The sequence below is a fragment of the Trichosurus vulpecula genome, chromosome 3 (assembly GCF_011100635.1).
Source record: "Trichosurus vulpecula isolate mTriVul1 chromosome 3, mTriVul1.pri, whole genome shotgun sequence".
NCBI classification, from domain to species: Eukaryota; Metazoa; Chordata; class Mammalia; order Diprotodontia; family Phalangeridae; genus Trichosurus; species Trichosurus vulpecula.
This window is the reverse complement of record NC_050575.1, coordinates 112,174,461-112,192,782: the sequence shown is the minus strand read 5'-3', so window position 1 is coordinate 112,192,782 and position 18,322 is coordinate 112,174,461. Positions and strand designations below refer to the sequence as shown.

At 41.9% G+C, this 18,322-nt stretch overlaps 2 protein-coding genes across 2 annotated transcripts in view; both read right to left on the bottom strand.

The window, feature by feature from the left end:
• The window catches only part of SUN5 (Sad1 and UNC84 domain containing 5), a 60,874-nt gene extending 46,835 nt beyond the window's left edge, over window positions 1-14,039 (bottom strand). The window contains exons 1-4 of the mRNA XM_036753011.1: window positions 13,939-14,039; window positions 7,952-8,055; window positions 6,198-6,269; window positions 1,709-1,808 (exon numbers count right to left, since the gene is read on the bottom strand). Coding sequence (XP_036608906.1) covers window positions 1,709-1,808; window positions 6,198-6,269; window positions 7,952-8,055; window positions 13,939-14,039 — 377 coding nt within the window. The remainder of the gene's footprint in view (window positions 1-1,708; window positions 1,809-6,197; window positions 6,270-7,951; window positions 8,056-13,938) is intronic.
• A 2,314-nt stretch (window positions 14,040-16,353) lies between these two features.
• LOC118844440 (small nuclear ribonucleoprotein E-like) lies at window positions 16,354-16,848 on the bottom strand. Its single transcript, XM_036752330.1, has one exon. It carries the CDS (start codon window positions 16,807-16,809, stop codon window positions 16,531-16,533), a length of 279 nt encoding a protein of 92 aa, XP_036608225.1. The 5' UTR covers window positions 16,810-16,848; the 3' UTR covers window positions 16,354-16,530.
• Between the last annotated feature and the right edge of the window lie 1,474 nt (window positions 16,849-18,322).

Below are 18,322 nucleotides of genomic sequence, written 5' to 3'. Positions count from 1 at the left end.
TGGCTCCGCCCTTATCTTACCTTCCTCTTAAATCTTTTCTTGAGGCTAAATATTTCTAGTTCTTTCAGTTGATCCTTATAGTGGATAGAGTGTTGGTCCTGGAGTTGGGAAGACTCCTCTTCTTGAGTTCAAATCCATCCTTAGACACTTACGAGCCGTGTGACCCAGGGCAAGTCACTTTTGCCTTAGTTTCCTCATCCATAAAATGAACTGGAGAAGGAAACGGCAAACCACTCCGGTATTTTTGCCAAGAAAATCCTAAATGGGGTCATGAAGAATCAGACACGACTGAAAAGTGACTGAACAGCAGCATACTACTCCCCATAGGGGGGATCTGACCAGGGTAGAGTATAGTTATCCCTTCCACATCATGATTTTCCCCATTGTGGTTTTGATATATCATGGGTTTGCATAAGAAATTAAATGGGAATTTTTGGGAGTTTTGCAGAAGCTACAAATGACAATCAAAGGTCAATAGATGACAGAAAAAGTTTAGGAATGCAGAAATGCATAAAATATATGTATAGTATTATATAATATAGCCTATGACCAAATACTTAACCCAAATTTTATAATAAGATACTATATAAACAGCACATAAAAGAAAACAATTCACATTTCTTCTCTGGTACGAAGAGAGGGCTGAAAGATTTTACATGGATTTTCCAGATTGCAGGAGATCCATGCCCCTAACCCCCGCGATGTGGAAGCAGTAACTGTACAGTGGGACTATCACCTCTATAGCTCTGGAGGCTATGCTACTCTTCTAAAGTAGAACAAGAGCTATTGCAGAATTGTTTTCCTGACTGCCTTATCACTGGGGTTGAGGAAAAGGAATGTGGCAGGCTATGTGTGGAAGACACATTGGCATGGAGACATGAGCTTGGTAATCTAGTTAGGAGACTTTTACAATATCCAGTGTGGTGTAATGGAAAGAGGAATGGATCTAGAGTTAGAGGAACTGGGTTCAAATTCTGTCTCTCCTGCTTATTAACTGTGTGACTGTGAGCAAGTCACTTAATTTCCTTCTCTGTAAAATGATCTCTCTAATATTCCTTTTAGTTCTAAAACCCAATTTAGGTGAGAGGTGGTTCGGTTTGAAGTTGGGTGATTTTGGAGATGGAGACAAGAGATATTTTGAAGGAAGAGCTGAGAAAGCTAAAATTCTGTTTTGATATGGACAACCTGGATTCCTCTGTCCTTGTCCTTATTTGGCTCAACTGATTTCCCTTGCTTAAGATTCTCTCCCCACCTCCCCTTAACATCCTTCCTTCCTTTTAATCCCTCCTTGCCTCTTTCTCCCCCAAACCCTACTTGACCTTCAAGACTTAGCTCAAAGCTTGCCTCTACTAAGAAGCTTTTCTTCACTATTCTAGGGCACACTGAATTCTCTTTCTGTCTGTGTCTGTGTCTGTGTCTGTGTCTGTGTCTGTGTCTGTGTCTCTGTGTCTGTGTCTGTGCCTGGTGTCTCTCTCTCTCTCTCTCCTATGTAAGCCAGCCCCACCTTGTGCCTGGGAGACCGAGGCTATGACCACATCCTCACTTTCTGTGCCCTCATTACTTAGGGGTTATTATTTAGGCTATCCAGCTGACTCTATTGTCTTTCCCAGGGGTGTTGGATTGGGCTTGGGTTGTCAGTCGCTTGGTTTCCACTCTGGTCCATTGCTTCCCTCTCTCTTGCTTCCCTGGGGCTGGGTTTTGTACTCACAGTGTTGCTGCCCCTGTCTGGGTCCACCCAATGTACTGGGGGCAGAGCTGAGCTTTACAGACAGTGTTTCTCAGGGTGGAGATAAAGCAGATGATCTGAACTGTGGAGACAAGAGGGTTGTGAGCTACACCACCCTGTAGGGGGTAGGGAACAGAGGCTTTTGTGGGGGAGAAAAGGCCTCTGGGAAGACTGGAGGGGGAAAAGGGGAGAATGACATCCCTGGTTCAAAGGAAATTTCTAGGGTCAAGAAAAAAAGGGGAGACATTCTAAATATTAAGCAAATGCTAGTCAATGGAATCTTGAGGATTTAGAAAAAAAATCACAGAGAACGGAATAACAAAGTTAGATGGGTTCTTAGGACATGAAAGCATAGAATATCAGAGCTCAGAGGGCCTTAAAACATGGAATGTCAGAACTGAGAGGGATATTAAAATAGAGTATTAGAATGGGAAGGGACCACAGTCACCATCTTGTCCAACCCCATAATTTTGCAGTGAGGGAAACTGAAGACCCAACACAAATGATTTGCCTATTCACATGGTTTCTCAGAGATAGAGACTGAATAGAACAGAATTGAATAAGGGTCTTCTGATTTCAAGCCTTGGGTTCTCTTTACTTTATCAGTCATTTATTGGAAAGTGTAATTTTTATGGAGTTAGAAGATTAAGGTTGAGAATTAAGACTCTGCCACTTACTACTAGCCTATGTAACCCTGGGGAAATTAATTTCTCTTTCTTCATCTGTAAAGGGGGTTAATAATTGTTGCCATTCCTTCCTCATTGAAATGTTGTAAGGATCAAAGGAGATGCTACATCTGAAAACTCCTTGGGGCTAGAAAGTGCTATAGAAATAATAGCAATAGCTTACATTACTAAAATATTTCAAGATCTACAAAGGGCCTTCCTAACAAGAAGCTTGTGAGACAGATAGTGAAAGTATGTTTATCCCCATTTCAAAGATGAGGAAACTGAGGAGTGGTTGTTAATAGGTATTATGTAACTACTATGTACCAGGAACTACACTAAGCATTGAAGATACAAGAAGAGACAAAAGACAGTCCCTTCTCTGAAGGAGCTCACAGTGAAATGGGGGAGAAAGCATGCAAACTAGGTACAGACAAGTTACATGCAAGATAAATAGAAATAGTCAACAGAGAGAAGGCACTAAAATTTAGAAGGATTGGGAAAGGATTCCTGCAGAAGGTGGAGTTTTAGCTGGGACTTGAAGAAAGCCAGGGAAGCCAGGAGGTAAAGATGAGGAGAAAGAGCATTCCATGCATGGGGGACAGCCAGAGAAAATACCCAGAGTTGAAATATTGGAAGGTCTTGTTTGAGGAACAGTAAGGAATCCAGTGTATTGAAGAGTATGTTGAGGGATGTAAAGAAGATAAGAAAGGTGGGGTGGGATGGGGTGGGAGCTAGGTTGTGGGAGGCCAAATAGAGGATTTTTTACATTTGATCCTAGAGGTGATAGGGAGCCATTAGAGTTTATTAAATACGGGGGTGATGTGGTCAGACCTGCAATTTAGGAAAATCACTTTGGTGGCTTAATGAAGGATGAACTGGAGTAGGGAGAGACTTGTGGCAGGCAGATCAACCAGCAGGCTATTAAAATAGTCCAGATGGAAAGAGATAATGACATGCACTAAGGTTGAGGAAGAAAAAGATGTATTTAAGGGAATGTTTCAAAGGTGAAATCATGAAGACTTGCCAACGGATTGTAAATGGGAGGATGATAGATAGTGAGCAACCAAGGACGATGCTTAGGTTTTGAGCCTAGGGGACTAGGAGGATGATGGTGGTGCTGTCAATGGTGAAAGGGAAATTTGGAAGGGGAGAGGGTTTGGGGGAAAGATAATGAATTCAGTTTTGGACACATTGCGTTAAGACATCTACTGGACATATAAACGTAGATGTCTGAAAGGTGATGGGAGATGAGAGTCTGGAGGTCAGCCAAAAAGTTAGAACTGGGTAAATAGATTTGGGAATCATCATCATAGCTGTGAAAACTGGAGAGCAATATGGCAGAAACTAGGCATAGACCAACATCTTACACTGTATACCAAAATAAGGTCAAAATGGATACCTGATTTACACATAAAGTGTGATGCATAAGCAAATTAGGAGAGCACTGGATAGTCTATTTGTCAAATCTATGGATAAGGGAAGAATTTAGGACCAAAGAAAATACAGAGTGTTACAAGATGTAAAGTAGATAATTTTGATCATATAAAATTAGAAAGTTTTTGCACAAGCAAAACCAATGCCACCAAGATTAAAAGGAAAGCAGAAAACTAGGAAATTTTTTGCAACAAGTATCTCTGATAAAGGCCTCATTTCTCAAGTATATAGAGAACTAACTCAAATTTAGAAAAACACAAGTCATTCCCTAATTGATAAATGGTCAAAGGATATGATGACAGGCAGCTTTCAAAGAAATCAAAGCTATCTATAGTCATATGGAAAAATGCTTTAAATCTCTATCGATTAGAGAAATGCAAATTAAAACAACTCTGAGGTACCACATCATGCCTATCAGATTGCTAATATGAAAGAAAAGGAAAATGATAAATGTTGGAGAGGATATGTGAAAACTGGGGCACTAATGCACTGCTGGTGGAGTTGCAAATTGATCCAACTATTCTGGGGAGTAATTTGGAACTATGCTCAAAGTGCTATAAAACCATGTGTACCCTTTGATCTAGCAAATACCACTGCTAGGCCTATATCCCAAAGTCATCCAAAAAGGGGGATAGGATCTATTTGTACAAAAATATTTATAGCAGCTCTTGTTTTTGTGGTGGCTAAGCATCGGAAATCAAGAGGATGTCCATCAATTGGGGAATGACTAAATAAGCTGTGGTATATGATTGTGATGGAATATGATTCTGCTATAAGAAATGACAAGTAGGGTGATATCAGAAAAACTGGGCAGACTTACATGAACTGATGCAAAGTGAAGTGAGCAGAACCAGGGGAACACTGTATACATTAACAACAATAATGCACGATGAAGAATTGTGAATGACTTAGCTATTCTCAGCAGCACAATTATCCAAGACAATCCCAAAGGACTAATGATGAAGAATGCTATCTGCCTCCAGAGAAAGATACTCTCATAATACAGACTGAAGCATGCTGTTTTTCATTTTCTTTCTCTCATTCTTTTTTTTTGCTCAAGTCTTCTTGTACAAAATGACTAATATGAAAATGTTTTACATGATTGCACATGTATAAACTATATTGAATTGCTTACTATCTCAGGAAGGGGGTTGGGGAGGGAGAGATAGAATTTGGAACTCAAAACTACAAAAAAAGTTTAAAAATGTTTTGACATGTATTTGGGGAAAACTAAAATAGTATATAATAAAAAAAGAGAATAATCGTCATAGAGTTGATAATTGATATATGGGAGCTGATGAGATCACAAGTGAAGCAGTATTGAGGAAAAGGGGAAGAGGGCCTAGGACAGAGCCCTGTGGGACAAGTTAACAAGCATGACCTGAGTGAAATTCCAACCAAGGACACTGAGAAAGAGCAGTCAAATGGGAGGAAAATCAGAAGAGATTAGCATCCTGAAATCCTAGAGAGGAGAGAATGTCAAGGAGAAGAGGGTGATTGATAGTGTCAGAGGCTGCAGAGAGATCAAGAAGGATGAGGATTGAGAACTTGCCATTGGATTTGTCAATTAAGAAATCGTTGGTAACTTTGGAAAGAACAGTTTCAACTGAATGATGAGGTCAGAAGACAGGTTATGGAGCTAAGAAGAGAATAAGAGGAGATGAAGTGGAGGTACCTGTTGTAAACACCTTTCTCAAGGAGTTTAGCCACAAAAAGCAGGAGAGATATAGGACTTGCCCAGGGTCACATAGCTCAAAAAGGCATCAGAAGCAGGATTCAAATCCAAATCTCTCCTGACTCCAAGTCCAGTGGTCTTTCTATGGCACTATCTTGTTTCTCTTCATAATTTTCCACCCATTTGTCAAAAAGAGTGCTAGACTTGGTGTCCAGCTATAAGCATTTGCTATTGTTGAGAATTACTAGTTAACAACGTTATGTAATGGTTACTGGACAATTATTAGTCATTAATCATAAACAATGACCAGTAATGGCTCACCATTAGTGATAACTTCTATTAATAACTATGATAGAGTGCCTTGCTATATACGGAGATGATATCCAAGCCCATTCAAATCAAATGCTTTGAGATGTGTTTCTAGTAGGGGGTGGGGAATGGGCTACATTTTGTATTCCCCTTTTGGGGGAAGGAAACTGGTCAAGGTCAGGGCAATGTTATGGACACTCTCAGAGTAAAGATGCCCTCATTAGCACCCTTGAGTCCTCTGATGGGGATGACAAGAGTACTAACAAAGTTCTCCCAAGGGACCTTGCTATTGGGACAGGCTGATAGTGGGTACAAGTTCCCATGATGCTTTAGGGGGTCATGCCAAGTAGATGGCAGAGTTCATCTTTCATACATACGTACGTACTCAGACAGCTTAGCAAACTTCTGCAAGAGGGAGGGATGCCAGTGGGGACTATTTGGGGTATGTTTTCTTCACCTGTTTGAGGACACAAATAATGACCTTAATTAAGTCACAGAAACACTCAAAGGAGTCTTATCCCAGTTCTATGACTAAACTCATAGACTTAGAGAATTGTGAGGTACTTCAGAGATCATTCATCTAGCATACCCTTCCTTTCTCTTCTAATAAAGGAAGAAACTGAGGGACAGAGAGATAATAGGATTTAGGGCTAGAAGGATACCCAGAAATCATCTAATTTAACCATTAATTTACAGAGGAAAAAATTGAAGTTTGGCAAGAAAAAGTGACTTGTCCAAAGTCATGTAGATAGTAATTAGAAGACCTAGGTTTTGAACTCAGGTCTTCTGACTTCAAATCCATTATTAGTATTATAGAGAAGACCTCCACTGTCTCTAAGGAGAACCCCTGGGAATCCAGAGGAGAAGATGGGGCTAGCCAGTCTTGCCCTATGGAGGACCCAACTCACTCACCAGTGAGAGTGGGAGTTGAGAAGACTCTCAGAGCTACATTATTATTCACCAAATTGGAACCATGCCACCTCTATTCCTTCCATCACTCCCACCTTTTTCCCACTGGAACCTTGAACTTTAGTCCTGGAACCATGTGGGTTCTAGGAGCTAGCTGAGTTTTTGCCTGGTCTTGCCCAGAGCCAGGACTCTACCTCACTTCCTGGCCAACCATGATGCTATGTAGTTCTCTCCAACTTCCAATTCCTTTTTGTATGTGATATGCAAGTCAATCAACAATCATAAACATTTATTACTTATTATGGCACCATAGAAAGGCTTCAGGAAGAATGTGAGCTCCCTGAGGGCAGAGATTATCCTGCTTGCTTCAGTTTGCCTCTTCAAGGTTTAGCAGAGCCCCTGGCACAAATAAATTATCTGTCTATCTATCTATCTATCTATCTATCTATCTATCTATCTATCTATCTATCTATCCATCTATCCATCCATTTATCTATCAAACCAAAACACACACAAATCCCATAACCCTGCCCCGCTCCCATCCATTGTTCCTTCTACTTCATCACCCGTTTGGTCAAGTATCCTTATCTTTTGTCTTTGAACAACCTGTAAATTGTTACCTAAGGTTTTGTCTATCTGATCTCAAGGAGGGGACTGGGAAGAGAATCCTGGGAGTTAAATGTGTGTATGCAAATTTCAGTGTGGTCAACTCTGGCAGCAAAGGGTTGGATGGGGATGATTTGAGGACAGCTAAGGAGGAGCAGCATCCCCTGGAGTCACAAAGACAAATTGCCACCATCCCCACGATTCCTTAAGCAGGCAGAGGGCTGGATGGTTGTAGAAGGGAGAGCCCTTCAGGAGGCTACTAGATTCTCACTCTTTGTGCTGGAGGCATGGGGTTTCCCCCAAACTCCAAATGTTCCAAGATAGTTCTAGGCTGTCCTGGCTGAGTTTGTCCAAGAGGGAAGTTAAGATAGAGAGATACGAAGATACACAAGCCCACACCCAACCACAGATTTCAAAAGACACACATAGGTACAGAGAGATCCATAAATGTACACATATATTCACACACATTGTGAGAAACGTGGTTGTCTTTGGTGCCCTTTTCCTTCCTCCCAGACCACCACCACTAAACAACAACACGGTCCTACAGAATCCAATTCTTTCCTCCCCCTTCCCCTTTTCCCCTCCCTCAAGTCTTCTATGCTCCTTTGTCCCCCTACTTACTGGTGCTCTGCTCACTGGTCTGGGTGACCAAGTAGTAGTCTTCAGGGCTCTCATTCATGCTTCCATCATCAGACACTGTGGGAGTTCGGTGGTGTCGAGATGGCCTAGGGAGGGAGAATCACATAGTCAGGCAGTCAATAAGCATTTATTAAATGCCTACTATATGTCAGGCACTGTGCCAAGTTCTGGGGCTACAAAAAGAAGTGACAGACAGTCCCTTCCCTCAAGGAGTTTGCAAACTAATGGAGGGGAGACAACAAGAAAACAAATATGGACAAACAAGCTATAAATACAGGATAAATAGAAATAATTAAGAGAGCAAAGGTACTAGAACTAAGAGGGATTGAGAAAGGTTTCCTGTAGATAGTGGGATTTTAACTGAGGCTTGAAGGAAGCCAGGGAAACCAGGAGGTGGAGATGAGGAAAGAGAGCATTCTAGGTATGGAGGACAGCCAGTGATATTGCCCAAGGTAGGAGATAGTGGCTTTTTTGTGCAACAGCAAAGAGGACAGTTTCACTGGCTGGACTATTACTAGGGAGAGTGGTAGAGTGGAAGAAGATTGGAAAGGAAGGAGCCGGGCTAGGTTATGAAAGGTTTTGAACCCCAAACATAGAATTTTGTATTTGATCTTAGAGGTTGATAGGGAGTCACTGGAATTTGTTGAGTGGAGGAGTGACCTGGTTGGACCCGAGGTTTAGGAAAATCACTCTCCCTCAAATACCCTGACCATTCAGTTCCTCAACCTACTCACTTCCCACTCCTACATTCCACTCCAGTCTTTGCACGGACTGTTCCCCAATCATAATTCAATAAACATTTATTAAGTGCCTACTATATACCAGGCACTGTGGTAAGCACTGGGGATGCAAAAAGAGGCAAAAGACATTTCTTATCCACAAAGAACTTACAATCTAATGGGGGAGGCAACATGCAAACAAATATATACAAAGCAAGCTATGTGCAGGATAAATAGTTGGTTGTTGTCCTTCGTTCTTGAAGAGGACCTAAATGACATCACTATGCTAGAGTCAAGATTCAGTATGTCTGACTGTGGCTGATCAGACCAATACGAGCTCAGAATGCTCTACCACAGGTCGGGCACAAATAGTCCGTGTGGACATTTGGGGTGAATACTCCAAATTCGTGCATCCTGCACTTCCTTTGAGCTGTTTCAATTCTGCATTGCTCATAGAGCACAGCACCTTCTCTGACGTGGGCACACCATGCTGTGCGGTCCTGTGCCAGTGTCTCCCATGTCACACAATCAATTCCAAAGTTCTTGAGAGAGGTCTTGAGAGTGTCCTTATATCACTTCTTCTGACCATCATGTGAACTCTTGCCCTGTGTGAGTTCTCCATAAAACAATCTTTTTGACAAGTGTACGTTTTACATTTGAACAACATGGCCAGCCCATCAGAGTTGTGCTCCCTGAAGCAGAGTTTGAAAGCTCGGCAGTTTAGTTTGAGTAAGGACCTCAGTGTCTGGTACCTGGCAGTGTCTCCTGCCAGATGATTTTCAGACTCTTCCTAAGACAATTCAAATAGAAGTGATTCAGTTTCTTGGCATGGCACTGGTAGACTGTCCAGGTTTCACTGGCATACAACAATGAGGTCAGCATCACAGGTTTGGTAGTCAGTTTAATATCTCTTCTCTCTCATACTTTCCTTCAGAGACTCCCAAATACTGAGCTAGCTCTGGCAATGCATGCATCAATCTTATTATCAATGTGTACATCCCTGGAAAGTACACTACCAAGGTAAGTGAACTTATCCACAGCATTCAAAACTACTCCATTTGCTGTAACCAATGATTCCGTGTATGGATGGTGTGGTGGTGGTTGATGGAGCACCTGTGTTTTCTTGGTGTTAATTGTTAAGCCAAGATTAGGCACAAGCAGCAGAGAAGTGATCCATACTTTGCTGCATCTCAGCTTTAGAGGCTGCATTGAGTGCACAATCATTTGCAAACAGAAAATCATGCACCAGCACTCCCTCCACTTTGGTCTTGGCTTGTAGCCTTTTCAAGTTGAAGAATTTACCATCAGGGCAGTAGCAGACCTTGATGCCATGTTCACCCTCATTGAAAGCATTTGACAGCATGGCTGATACTGTTAGTCGTAGGGCTCATGGAAAATTACGGCAAAATTTGGTTGCCTGGAGAAGTTCATCAGCACTGTATGTCAATTTCATGACAGCATGCTTGCCCGGGTTCTAGATAATGGACAATGCTCTTGTGCCTTCTCAGTCACCAATGGATTGAAACAAGGCTGTGTGCTTGCTCTCATTTTTTTTAGCACAGGATAAATAAGAAATAATTAAAAGAGGGAAAGCGCTAGAATTAAGAGGGGTTAGGGAAGGCTTCCTGTAAGAGGTGTGCTTTTAGTTGGGAAGTAAGACTATCATCTTGGTAATTGGTATTATAGTTGGTAGTATATGGTCACGAATTAATTTTTCAGTTTCCTAGAACAACGAAACTCAAAGGTGTGAAATGTGTCTGTGAAAACAAAGGAAGTCATTCAAAATGAGTACATATCCATGCATAGGTGGAAAGACATCTGGATTAAGTGTTTTAGAAACTACATTTGGCTATTCAAAATAATGATGTGATGTTCATTGCTAGGGGCACATCTTTCGGCAGACAAGCAGGAAAATGTCATGAAGACACCCACGTTTTGGCATTTGCTTCTAAATGGTCTTAATTATGTCTTATATAGCATTGCCATTATTTGACATTTGATAAAGACTGGTGGTATGTTAAGCACTGTGGAAAATGTACAAACATTGTTTCATGAACCCTACTTTTCAGAAATGGTTTAAGCCTTTTTTCTAGCCCAGCAGTGGCGAACCTGTGGCCTCAAGGACACATGTGGCCTTGCAGCGGGGAGGTCAGTAGTCAGAGTAGAGGAGGGAGATCCTTCTAAGTATGGGGGAAGAGTCAGAAAGGATACCCAGAGCTGAGAGATAAAGTGTTTTGTTTGTGGAGCAGCCAGGAGGCCAGTGTCACTGGATCCAAGAGTACTTGTCAGGGTTTAAGAAGCCTGGAAAGGTAGCCGGGGTGAGGCTATAAAGGGCTTTGAATGGCAAACAGAGCATTTTGTATTTGCTCCAGGAGGTAACAGGGAGCCACAGGAGTTTTATTGAGGGGGCATGGGGAGGATGACACCATCAGACCTGTGTTTAAGGAAAAGCATTTTAGTGGCTGAATGGAGGACGGATTGGAGGGGGGAAAGACTTGAGGCAGGCTAGCACACCAGTAGGCCACTGCAATAATCCAGGTGTGAGATGATGAGAGGCTGCACTAGAGTGGTGGCAGTGTCAGAGGAGAGAAGGGGGTTAATGCAAGACCTGATGAGAAGGCCATGGCAGGAGCTTGGATCTGCTTATACCTTTGATCTTGCTGTTACCCACAAATGTACCACCATTGTATTTGAGCATTTTGGAAGAGGCCAAATTTGAGTTCCAGCCTTCTGATTCCTCTCTGCAGGTCCCTGCCCTCCAAATCAGCTGTGCTGCTAGACTTGGTCATGAAGTTTTCTTATTAGTGCCTGCAATGTAGTGTTCACAGACTTTATGACTAGAAATTGTCATGGCCAGTCAGTGGCCCTCCTAGGTAGGCACTTACACTTGACACACAAGAAATGACACATGTGTGAGTATGTTTATGTACATATGTATGTATATACAGGCATGCATGATTTCCTAGGTAGCTGCCATATTTCTCAAACTTACATATTTTCTTTTTTTTAATTAAAAAATTAATAGAATTGTATTTTTCCCAATTACACGTAGAGACAATTTTTAGCATTCATTTAAAATGTTTTTGAGCTTCAAATTTTCTTTGTTCCCCCCTTTCCTCCCCATTCCCTAAGATGGTGAACAATTCGATATAGGTTATAAATGTGTAATCATGTACCTATATTTTCATTGTAATGTTTCTTACTTTGACTCATTAAATGACTCCATGCTGAAATATTGAATTTATGGGGACAGATAATTTGAAATTAGTACTGTCTCAGAAATTTTGGGACATACAATGACTAAAACCTTAAGTCATCTTTTTTTTTTCTTCTTCTAGACCCTTCTTCTCCCTTCCTAGTTTCCCTATTTCTTTCAAAGGTACCACTATCCTTCAGTCGCCCACGTTTAAACCTCAGAATCCTACTTGACTCTTTACTTTTAATCCCTACCTACCCCTCCCTTGGTCATTCAAGGCCTGTCAATTCTACTTCCACAAAGTCTCTCCCATCTGATTTCTTCCCACCCCTCACAATCCACTTTCCTAGTTCAGGCCCTTTTTGCTGTTGTAATCACCTCCTAATTGAACTCTATGGCTCCCTTCCATCCCATGGCCCCAGATCTTCCCCCCGCCACCCCAGCTGCTAAAGTCACTTCCTAACTCACACATCTGATCAGATCTCTCTTTTTCTCAAAAATCATCAGTGGCTCTCTGTTGCCTCCAGAATAAAATGCAAACTTTTGTGTTTGTCGCTTGAAGCTCTTCAAAGTCTGGCTCTGTTCTACCTTTTCAAGTTCATTTCAAATTATTCTCTTTCGCAATTCCTATGTTCCCGACAGACTATCTTAGTTGATATTTCCCACACATTTGATTCCATATTCCATTCCTGTCTCCTTGCAAAGACTGTCTCCCATACCTGAAATGCAGGGGAACATGCAGGCTTGGAGAGCAGAATTAATTTGCCTAAGCACATAGAATGAGTTAGGCTTCCTTCTCCACCTTGTAGATTCCCTACTTTCCTTCAAGGCTTAGCTCAAATGCCACCTCCTTAGTTGTCATCCTCCCCACTCTCATGAAGTTACTTTGAATCTATTTTCTTTTTTTTTCTTTTTAAAAATTTTTATTCATTTTGAACTTAAATGCAAAAAGACGAAAAAAAATCCATGTATACAGCACAACATAAAAAGATGATTCAGTATAAAACCATGAATTTCCATTTCACATTGTTTACTTCTTTTTGAAAAACTTTTTGTAGTAAATACTACACATAATTTTCAAAAATACCCTGCTTTTACTATTTTCACCTTTTTGTTTTTTCTTTTTTGTGGTTTTTCCCTTTTGTTCCGATTCTTCCTTTACAATATGACTAATGTGGAAATATGTTTAGTATGGTTGGATATGTATAACCTATATCAGACTGCTTGCCATCTTGGGGAGGGGGATAGGAGGGAAGGATGGAGGGAGAAAAATTTGGAACTCAAAATCTTACAAAAATGAATGTTCAAAACTATTTTTACATATAATTGGAAAAAGCAAAATACTATTAAGTGGGAAAAAAACCCATCCCACTTTTCTGTGCTTTCTGCTAAGTTTTCTTTTGTTTGCTGCTGTTTATTTCAAAATTTTTTTCTCCTTCCCTACCTGCACTAAAGAAATCTACCATTAGACACAAATATATGTATATATGTACACACACATATATACATAAACACACACACACACTTATATACATATATGTAAAACCATACTCTACATAACATCTATTTATCAGTTCTTTCTCTGTATGTATTTTCTATATTTATCTATGTTCATGTTGTTTGTCCCTGGTAGAATATAACACTTTCAAGGGCATATTTTGTCTTTGACTTTGTATCCCCTGCATCTACCATGATGCCTAGAACTTCATAAATAGTTGTTGTATGCATGAATGAATGAATAAATAAACATAAGTTACTACAAAGCTTGGAAAGGGCCTTCTTCTAAAAGTAAAGCCTGGGCCAGGCACCTTTCTTTGAGCCAATAAGCCCCTCCCCAGGGACAGAATGTGAGGATCTAAACCTGGCTGTCCACTTTCCTATGGGTCTGGTCTGGAGAGTTTGAGGGACACAGACCTTTACTTCTTCCTACTCAAAAAGAGCACATGGGATTGGGTCCCTCCCAACCAGTCCCAGAAACAGGCCTCAATGTTCCCTGGGAATCTCTTCCTCCCCCTACTCCAGGCATGTTGCTATAACCCCAAGATTATCTCTACCTGCTGGATCTGGTCAATGAAGTTGGGGTTGGCTCCCTGTCACTTTCATTCTCTGGACTGTTGGAACAGTCTATTGAATGTCCCCTTTGACTCCGACGCATATTTTCCCCTCAGATTCCACGGGAAGGCTTTGTTCAGGGAATGGGCTATCCCTACACTAGGTTGGGAAGAAATGAACTAGATATAGGGCAAACTCCTGCTTTGCGACACCATAAAGATGTCCTATCAAGGGTATGCAGGGAGGTTCACGGAAGCTGCTTTCACCTAGTGTGACCTCACATATAGGGGAGTGACTTCACAGACGGAGGCAGGCTCAGAATGCAGCACAGACACACTGCAGTCCCATTCACAGCCCTAGAACCCTAGACCTGACATCCAATTCACTTTACTCTGTTGAAGTGTACAGTGTAACACTCAATATAGAATTATAGAATGTCAGATGGTGACTTTAGATCCCATCTGGTCTCCCTTCCTCTTTTTTCTCCTCATTGGCTTTTTGGAACTCTTTTGCCATTTGAGTTAGTCTATTTTTAAGGTGTTGTTTTCTTCAGTATTTTTTCTGTATTTTTTTTTGGGTCTCCTTTAGCAAGTCATTGACTTGTTTTTCATGGTTTTCTCGCATCATTCTCATTTCTCTTCCCAATTTTTCCTCTACTTCTCTAGCTTGCTTTTCCAAATCCTTTTTGAGCTCTTCCATGGCCTGAGACCAGTTCATGTTTTTCTTAGAGGTTTTTGATGTAGGCTCTTTGACTTTGTTGACTTCTTCTGGCTGTATGTTTTGGCCTTCTTTGTCACCAAAGAAAGATTCCAAAGTCTGAGACTGAATCTGGGTGGGTTTTTGCTGCCTGGCCATGTTCCCAGCCAACTTACTTGACCCTTGAGTTTTTCATTGGGGTAGGACTGCTTGTAGAGCTTTGTTCCAAGCTTGAGGGAACGCACTGTTGTTTTCAGAGCTATTTCTGTATAGCCAGCTCTGCCACACCAGTGCTACTCCTCCCCCAAGAAGTGCCAACCCGGACCTGACCCAGATCTTAAGCAGGCTCTGCACTCCTGCTCTGATCTGCCGCTTAATTCCTCCCACCAGATGGGCCTGGGGCTAGAAGCAACTGCAGCTGTAGTTCTGTAGCTGCACCACCTCCGCTGCCCCTGGGATGGTGGCTGAACCATGAACTCCTTTCACTCCCCACAGTTTTTCCCACTAACCTTCTCTGTTGTCTTTGGTGTTTGTGGGTTGAGAAGTCTTGTAACTGCCACGGCTCACTGATTCAGGGTGCTAGGGCCTGTTCCGCCCAGCTCCCAGTCTGGTTGGTCCTACCGCTGCCCATACTGGGCTCTGCTCCCCTCTGCTCCCAGCTCCGTGCGCAATAGACCTCACCCAGTGACCATCCAGGCTGTCCTGGGCTGGAGCCCTGCTTCCCTCTGCCATTTTGTGGGTTCTGCAGTTCTAGAATTTGTTCAGAGCCATTTTTTGTAGGTTTTTGGAGGGACTTGGTGGGGAGCTCACTCAAGTCCCTGCTTTCCAGCTGCCATCTTGGCTCTGCCCCCCTTCCTCTTTTTTTTATAGGGGGAGACACTGAAACCCATAGATAATTGATTTGCCCAACGACACATAGAATGTTAAAAAGAGAGAGACCAGAATAAGAGTCTAAGGCATTTTTGTGCATAAAACCCAATGAGTGGCACATATTAGCAGGATGATTCAGTGAGAAAAGTCAGATGAACTGAGTACAAGTCCTCAATCTACCGCTTACTAGCTTTGTGACCTTGGAGGAGTCATTTCCCTCTCTGAGCCTCATTTTCCCTCTGTAAAACTGAATTTTCAGGTGACACTTTGGGATCATAGGCTGCTGAGATGATAAGGCTTGCAAACCTTTTTGATTTCGATATTTCTTGTAGGGTCTTCAATTACCCCATCTATTCATCTGGATTCATGGTGACCCTGACTGACTTAGACCACCTGACTTCCAGATTTCCTTGGCTCTATACCATCAACCCTGACTCTGATCAATGGGGCTGATTTTGGGGGGCATCTGATTTTAGGAAGGACATTTGGGAAGCATCCAAAGGAAGGCTACCACGATGATGACATGCATTGAGACAATGTTATGCGAGGACTGGTTAAAGGGACTGGTGGTATTTAGTCTGGAGTAGAGAAGACTTTGGGGAGATCTGTTGTCAAGTATTTGGAAGGCTGTTGTGTAAGATCAGACTTGTTCTTCTTGGCTCCAGAGAGAAGAACTAAGAGAAATGGGTAGAAGTGAAAGAAAGGCAGATTTTGACTTTGTGTGTAGAAAAAAAATCCTAAGTATTGATGTTGTTCATATTTGGAATGGGCTACCTTAGCAGGGTCCTCTTTGGGAAAGCTCTTCAATCAAAGGTTGGATGACCATTTGTAGGGGGTTTTAGAAGGAATTCTTTTTTTTTTTAATAGAAACAAACCCCAGAGCAACCCATTTATTGTTATAATACCATAAAAGAAAGATCAAAACAACATGGAAAAATGTGTAGCTGGCTTTTGAAGCCCAGAGAATGTAACTAAGGAAAAAAAGTATTGCCTTCTGAGTGTCTTCTAACTTCACTGACAATATTCTTCTAGTTAGAAACACTTTGTAGTAGAGTAATGTTGTCTCCTTTTAGCATGATCCGGCTAAGCTGTTTCCTTGACTTTGTTTTAGAGTGAATCTCCTCTGCATCATCCAATACAAGATTCATACACTCATCGAAACCAATTATGCAGCCCTCTATTCGCATATTTACTTGCTCATACAGCCACACGTGAATTCGGGACCGATTTTGGAGATACCTGAAGATGAGGTTGATGGGCTGCACCATCACCTTCTGCACCTTCTGGCCCTGGCTGCGGTACGCCATGGCGGGAGCTTACAATGAGAGCTCGGGGCACGGCGCGCCTTAGGGAAACCTTAGAAGGAATTCTTATGTACTATACAGCCTAAGGTTCCTTCTCACTGAGATGGATTCATTCCCTGAGATCTGTTGAACTTTAAGCAGATCGAACCCAAACCACTTTTACCAGCTCCACACCACCGTTTTTGTTTCTGTTCTGACCCTGGACTGTTGATTTATCTCACTGAGGTTTTGGTTTCCTGTTCATCTTTTGGTGGTCCCATGGGATCCAGGCTGTATATTGGACAATTTATCTTGATGGTGACCAGGATGATAACATGCAGTTTGGGTTAAAAAATATCAGACCTATGATTTCATCGGTGCAGGGAACTCCCCTCTACTATTGTAGATCTATAAATGCTATTCAACCTACAGCCTTAGAAAGTTGCTTAGGGCCACCATGCCTAGTATCACACAGCTGGTATGATTTCATCTAGAGGCAGGATTTCAGTGGATGTCTTCTTGACTCAGGAGCTTTCTACCCACTACACCACCATATCTCTCACTATTATAGTCACAAGATTCTTGCAAATCTATCGTCTCCTGATCTTCACAAAAGCCCTCTGAAGTAGGCTTGGGCAGTGACTATTGTTCCTATTTTATGGGAACTGAGGCTCAGTGAAGAATCCAAAGTGGGATGAATAGCAGATATGTAACTGAATCAAGGTCTGCTGACTGCTAGCTAGTGTTCTTTATTGACCCAGACAATCCCCTACATTACAGGTTGGTAGTTTGAGAAACAAGAGCTATGGGTTCTAGTCTCACCTCTACTCTATTAACTTGGGAAAACAATAACATCACCGGGCTTCATTGCACTCATCTATAAAATGGGTGTAATGTACTCCCTGAAGGTGTGGAGCTGGATCTTTCTTGGGGTTCATTCTAGTTCCATGAGCTTTGTCTTGATGAATTTCCTCAACTGTAAAATGGGGATAATGGTAGCACCTACCTTACAGGGCTGTTGTGAGGGTTAAATGAGATAGTATTTATAAGGTGCTTATCAGTGCACATAGTAGGTGATATATAAATGTTTAGTCCCTTCCCTCTTCCCTGTTGCTACTACTAGTGTTGCTACTACTACTTCACATTTATTTAGCCCTTTGAGGTCACTTTTCTTTTCTGGACCTCAGTTTCTCCCTCTGTGAAATGAAGGGGTTGAATTAGATAACCTGTAAAATTCCCTAAGGCTCTAAACCTGTTGATTCTTTGATTCTCTAAGCCTTGAGTGATCCCTCTGAGTTAAGGTACTTCTCTCTCCTTAAATTTCTCATGTACAGTAGCAGATGCTTTGTAAATGTTTATTGATTGACTGAATAAATGGAAAGGTGTCGGCTATTGTCGGCCTTGGATTGTATTGACCTCTGAGTGTTTGAGCAGGGAAGTCAGAATACTGCCCCGTCATCTAGATGCTGGAACTGGAAGGGACCTCAGAGGCCAATTTGTCCAGCCCCCTTCACTTTATAGGCGAAGCAACTGAGGT

Coding starts and splice junctions, on each gene's coding strand:
- LOC118844440 (XM_036752330.1), bottom strand. CDS start 16,809: ATGGCGTACCGCAGCCAGGGCCAGAAGGTGCAGAAGGTGATGGTGCAG.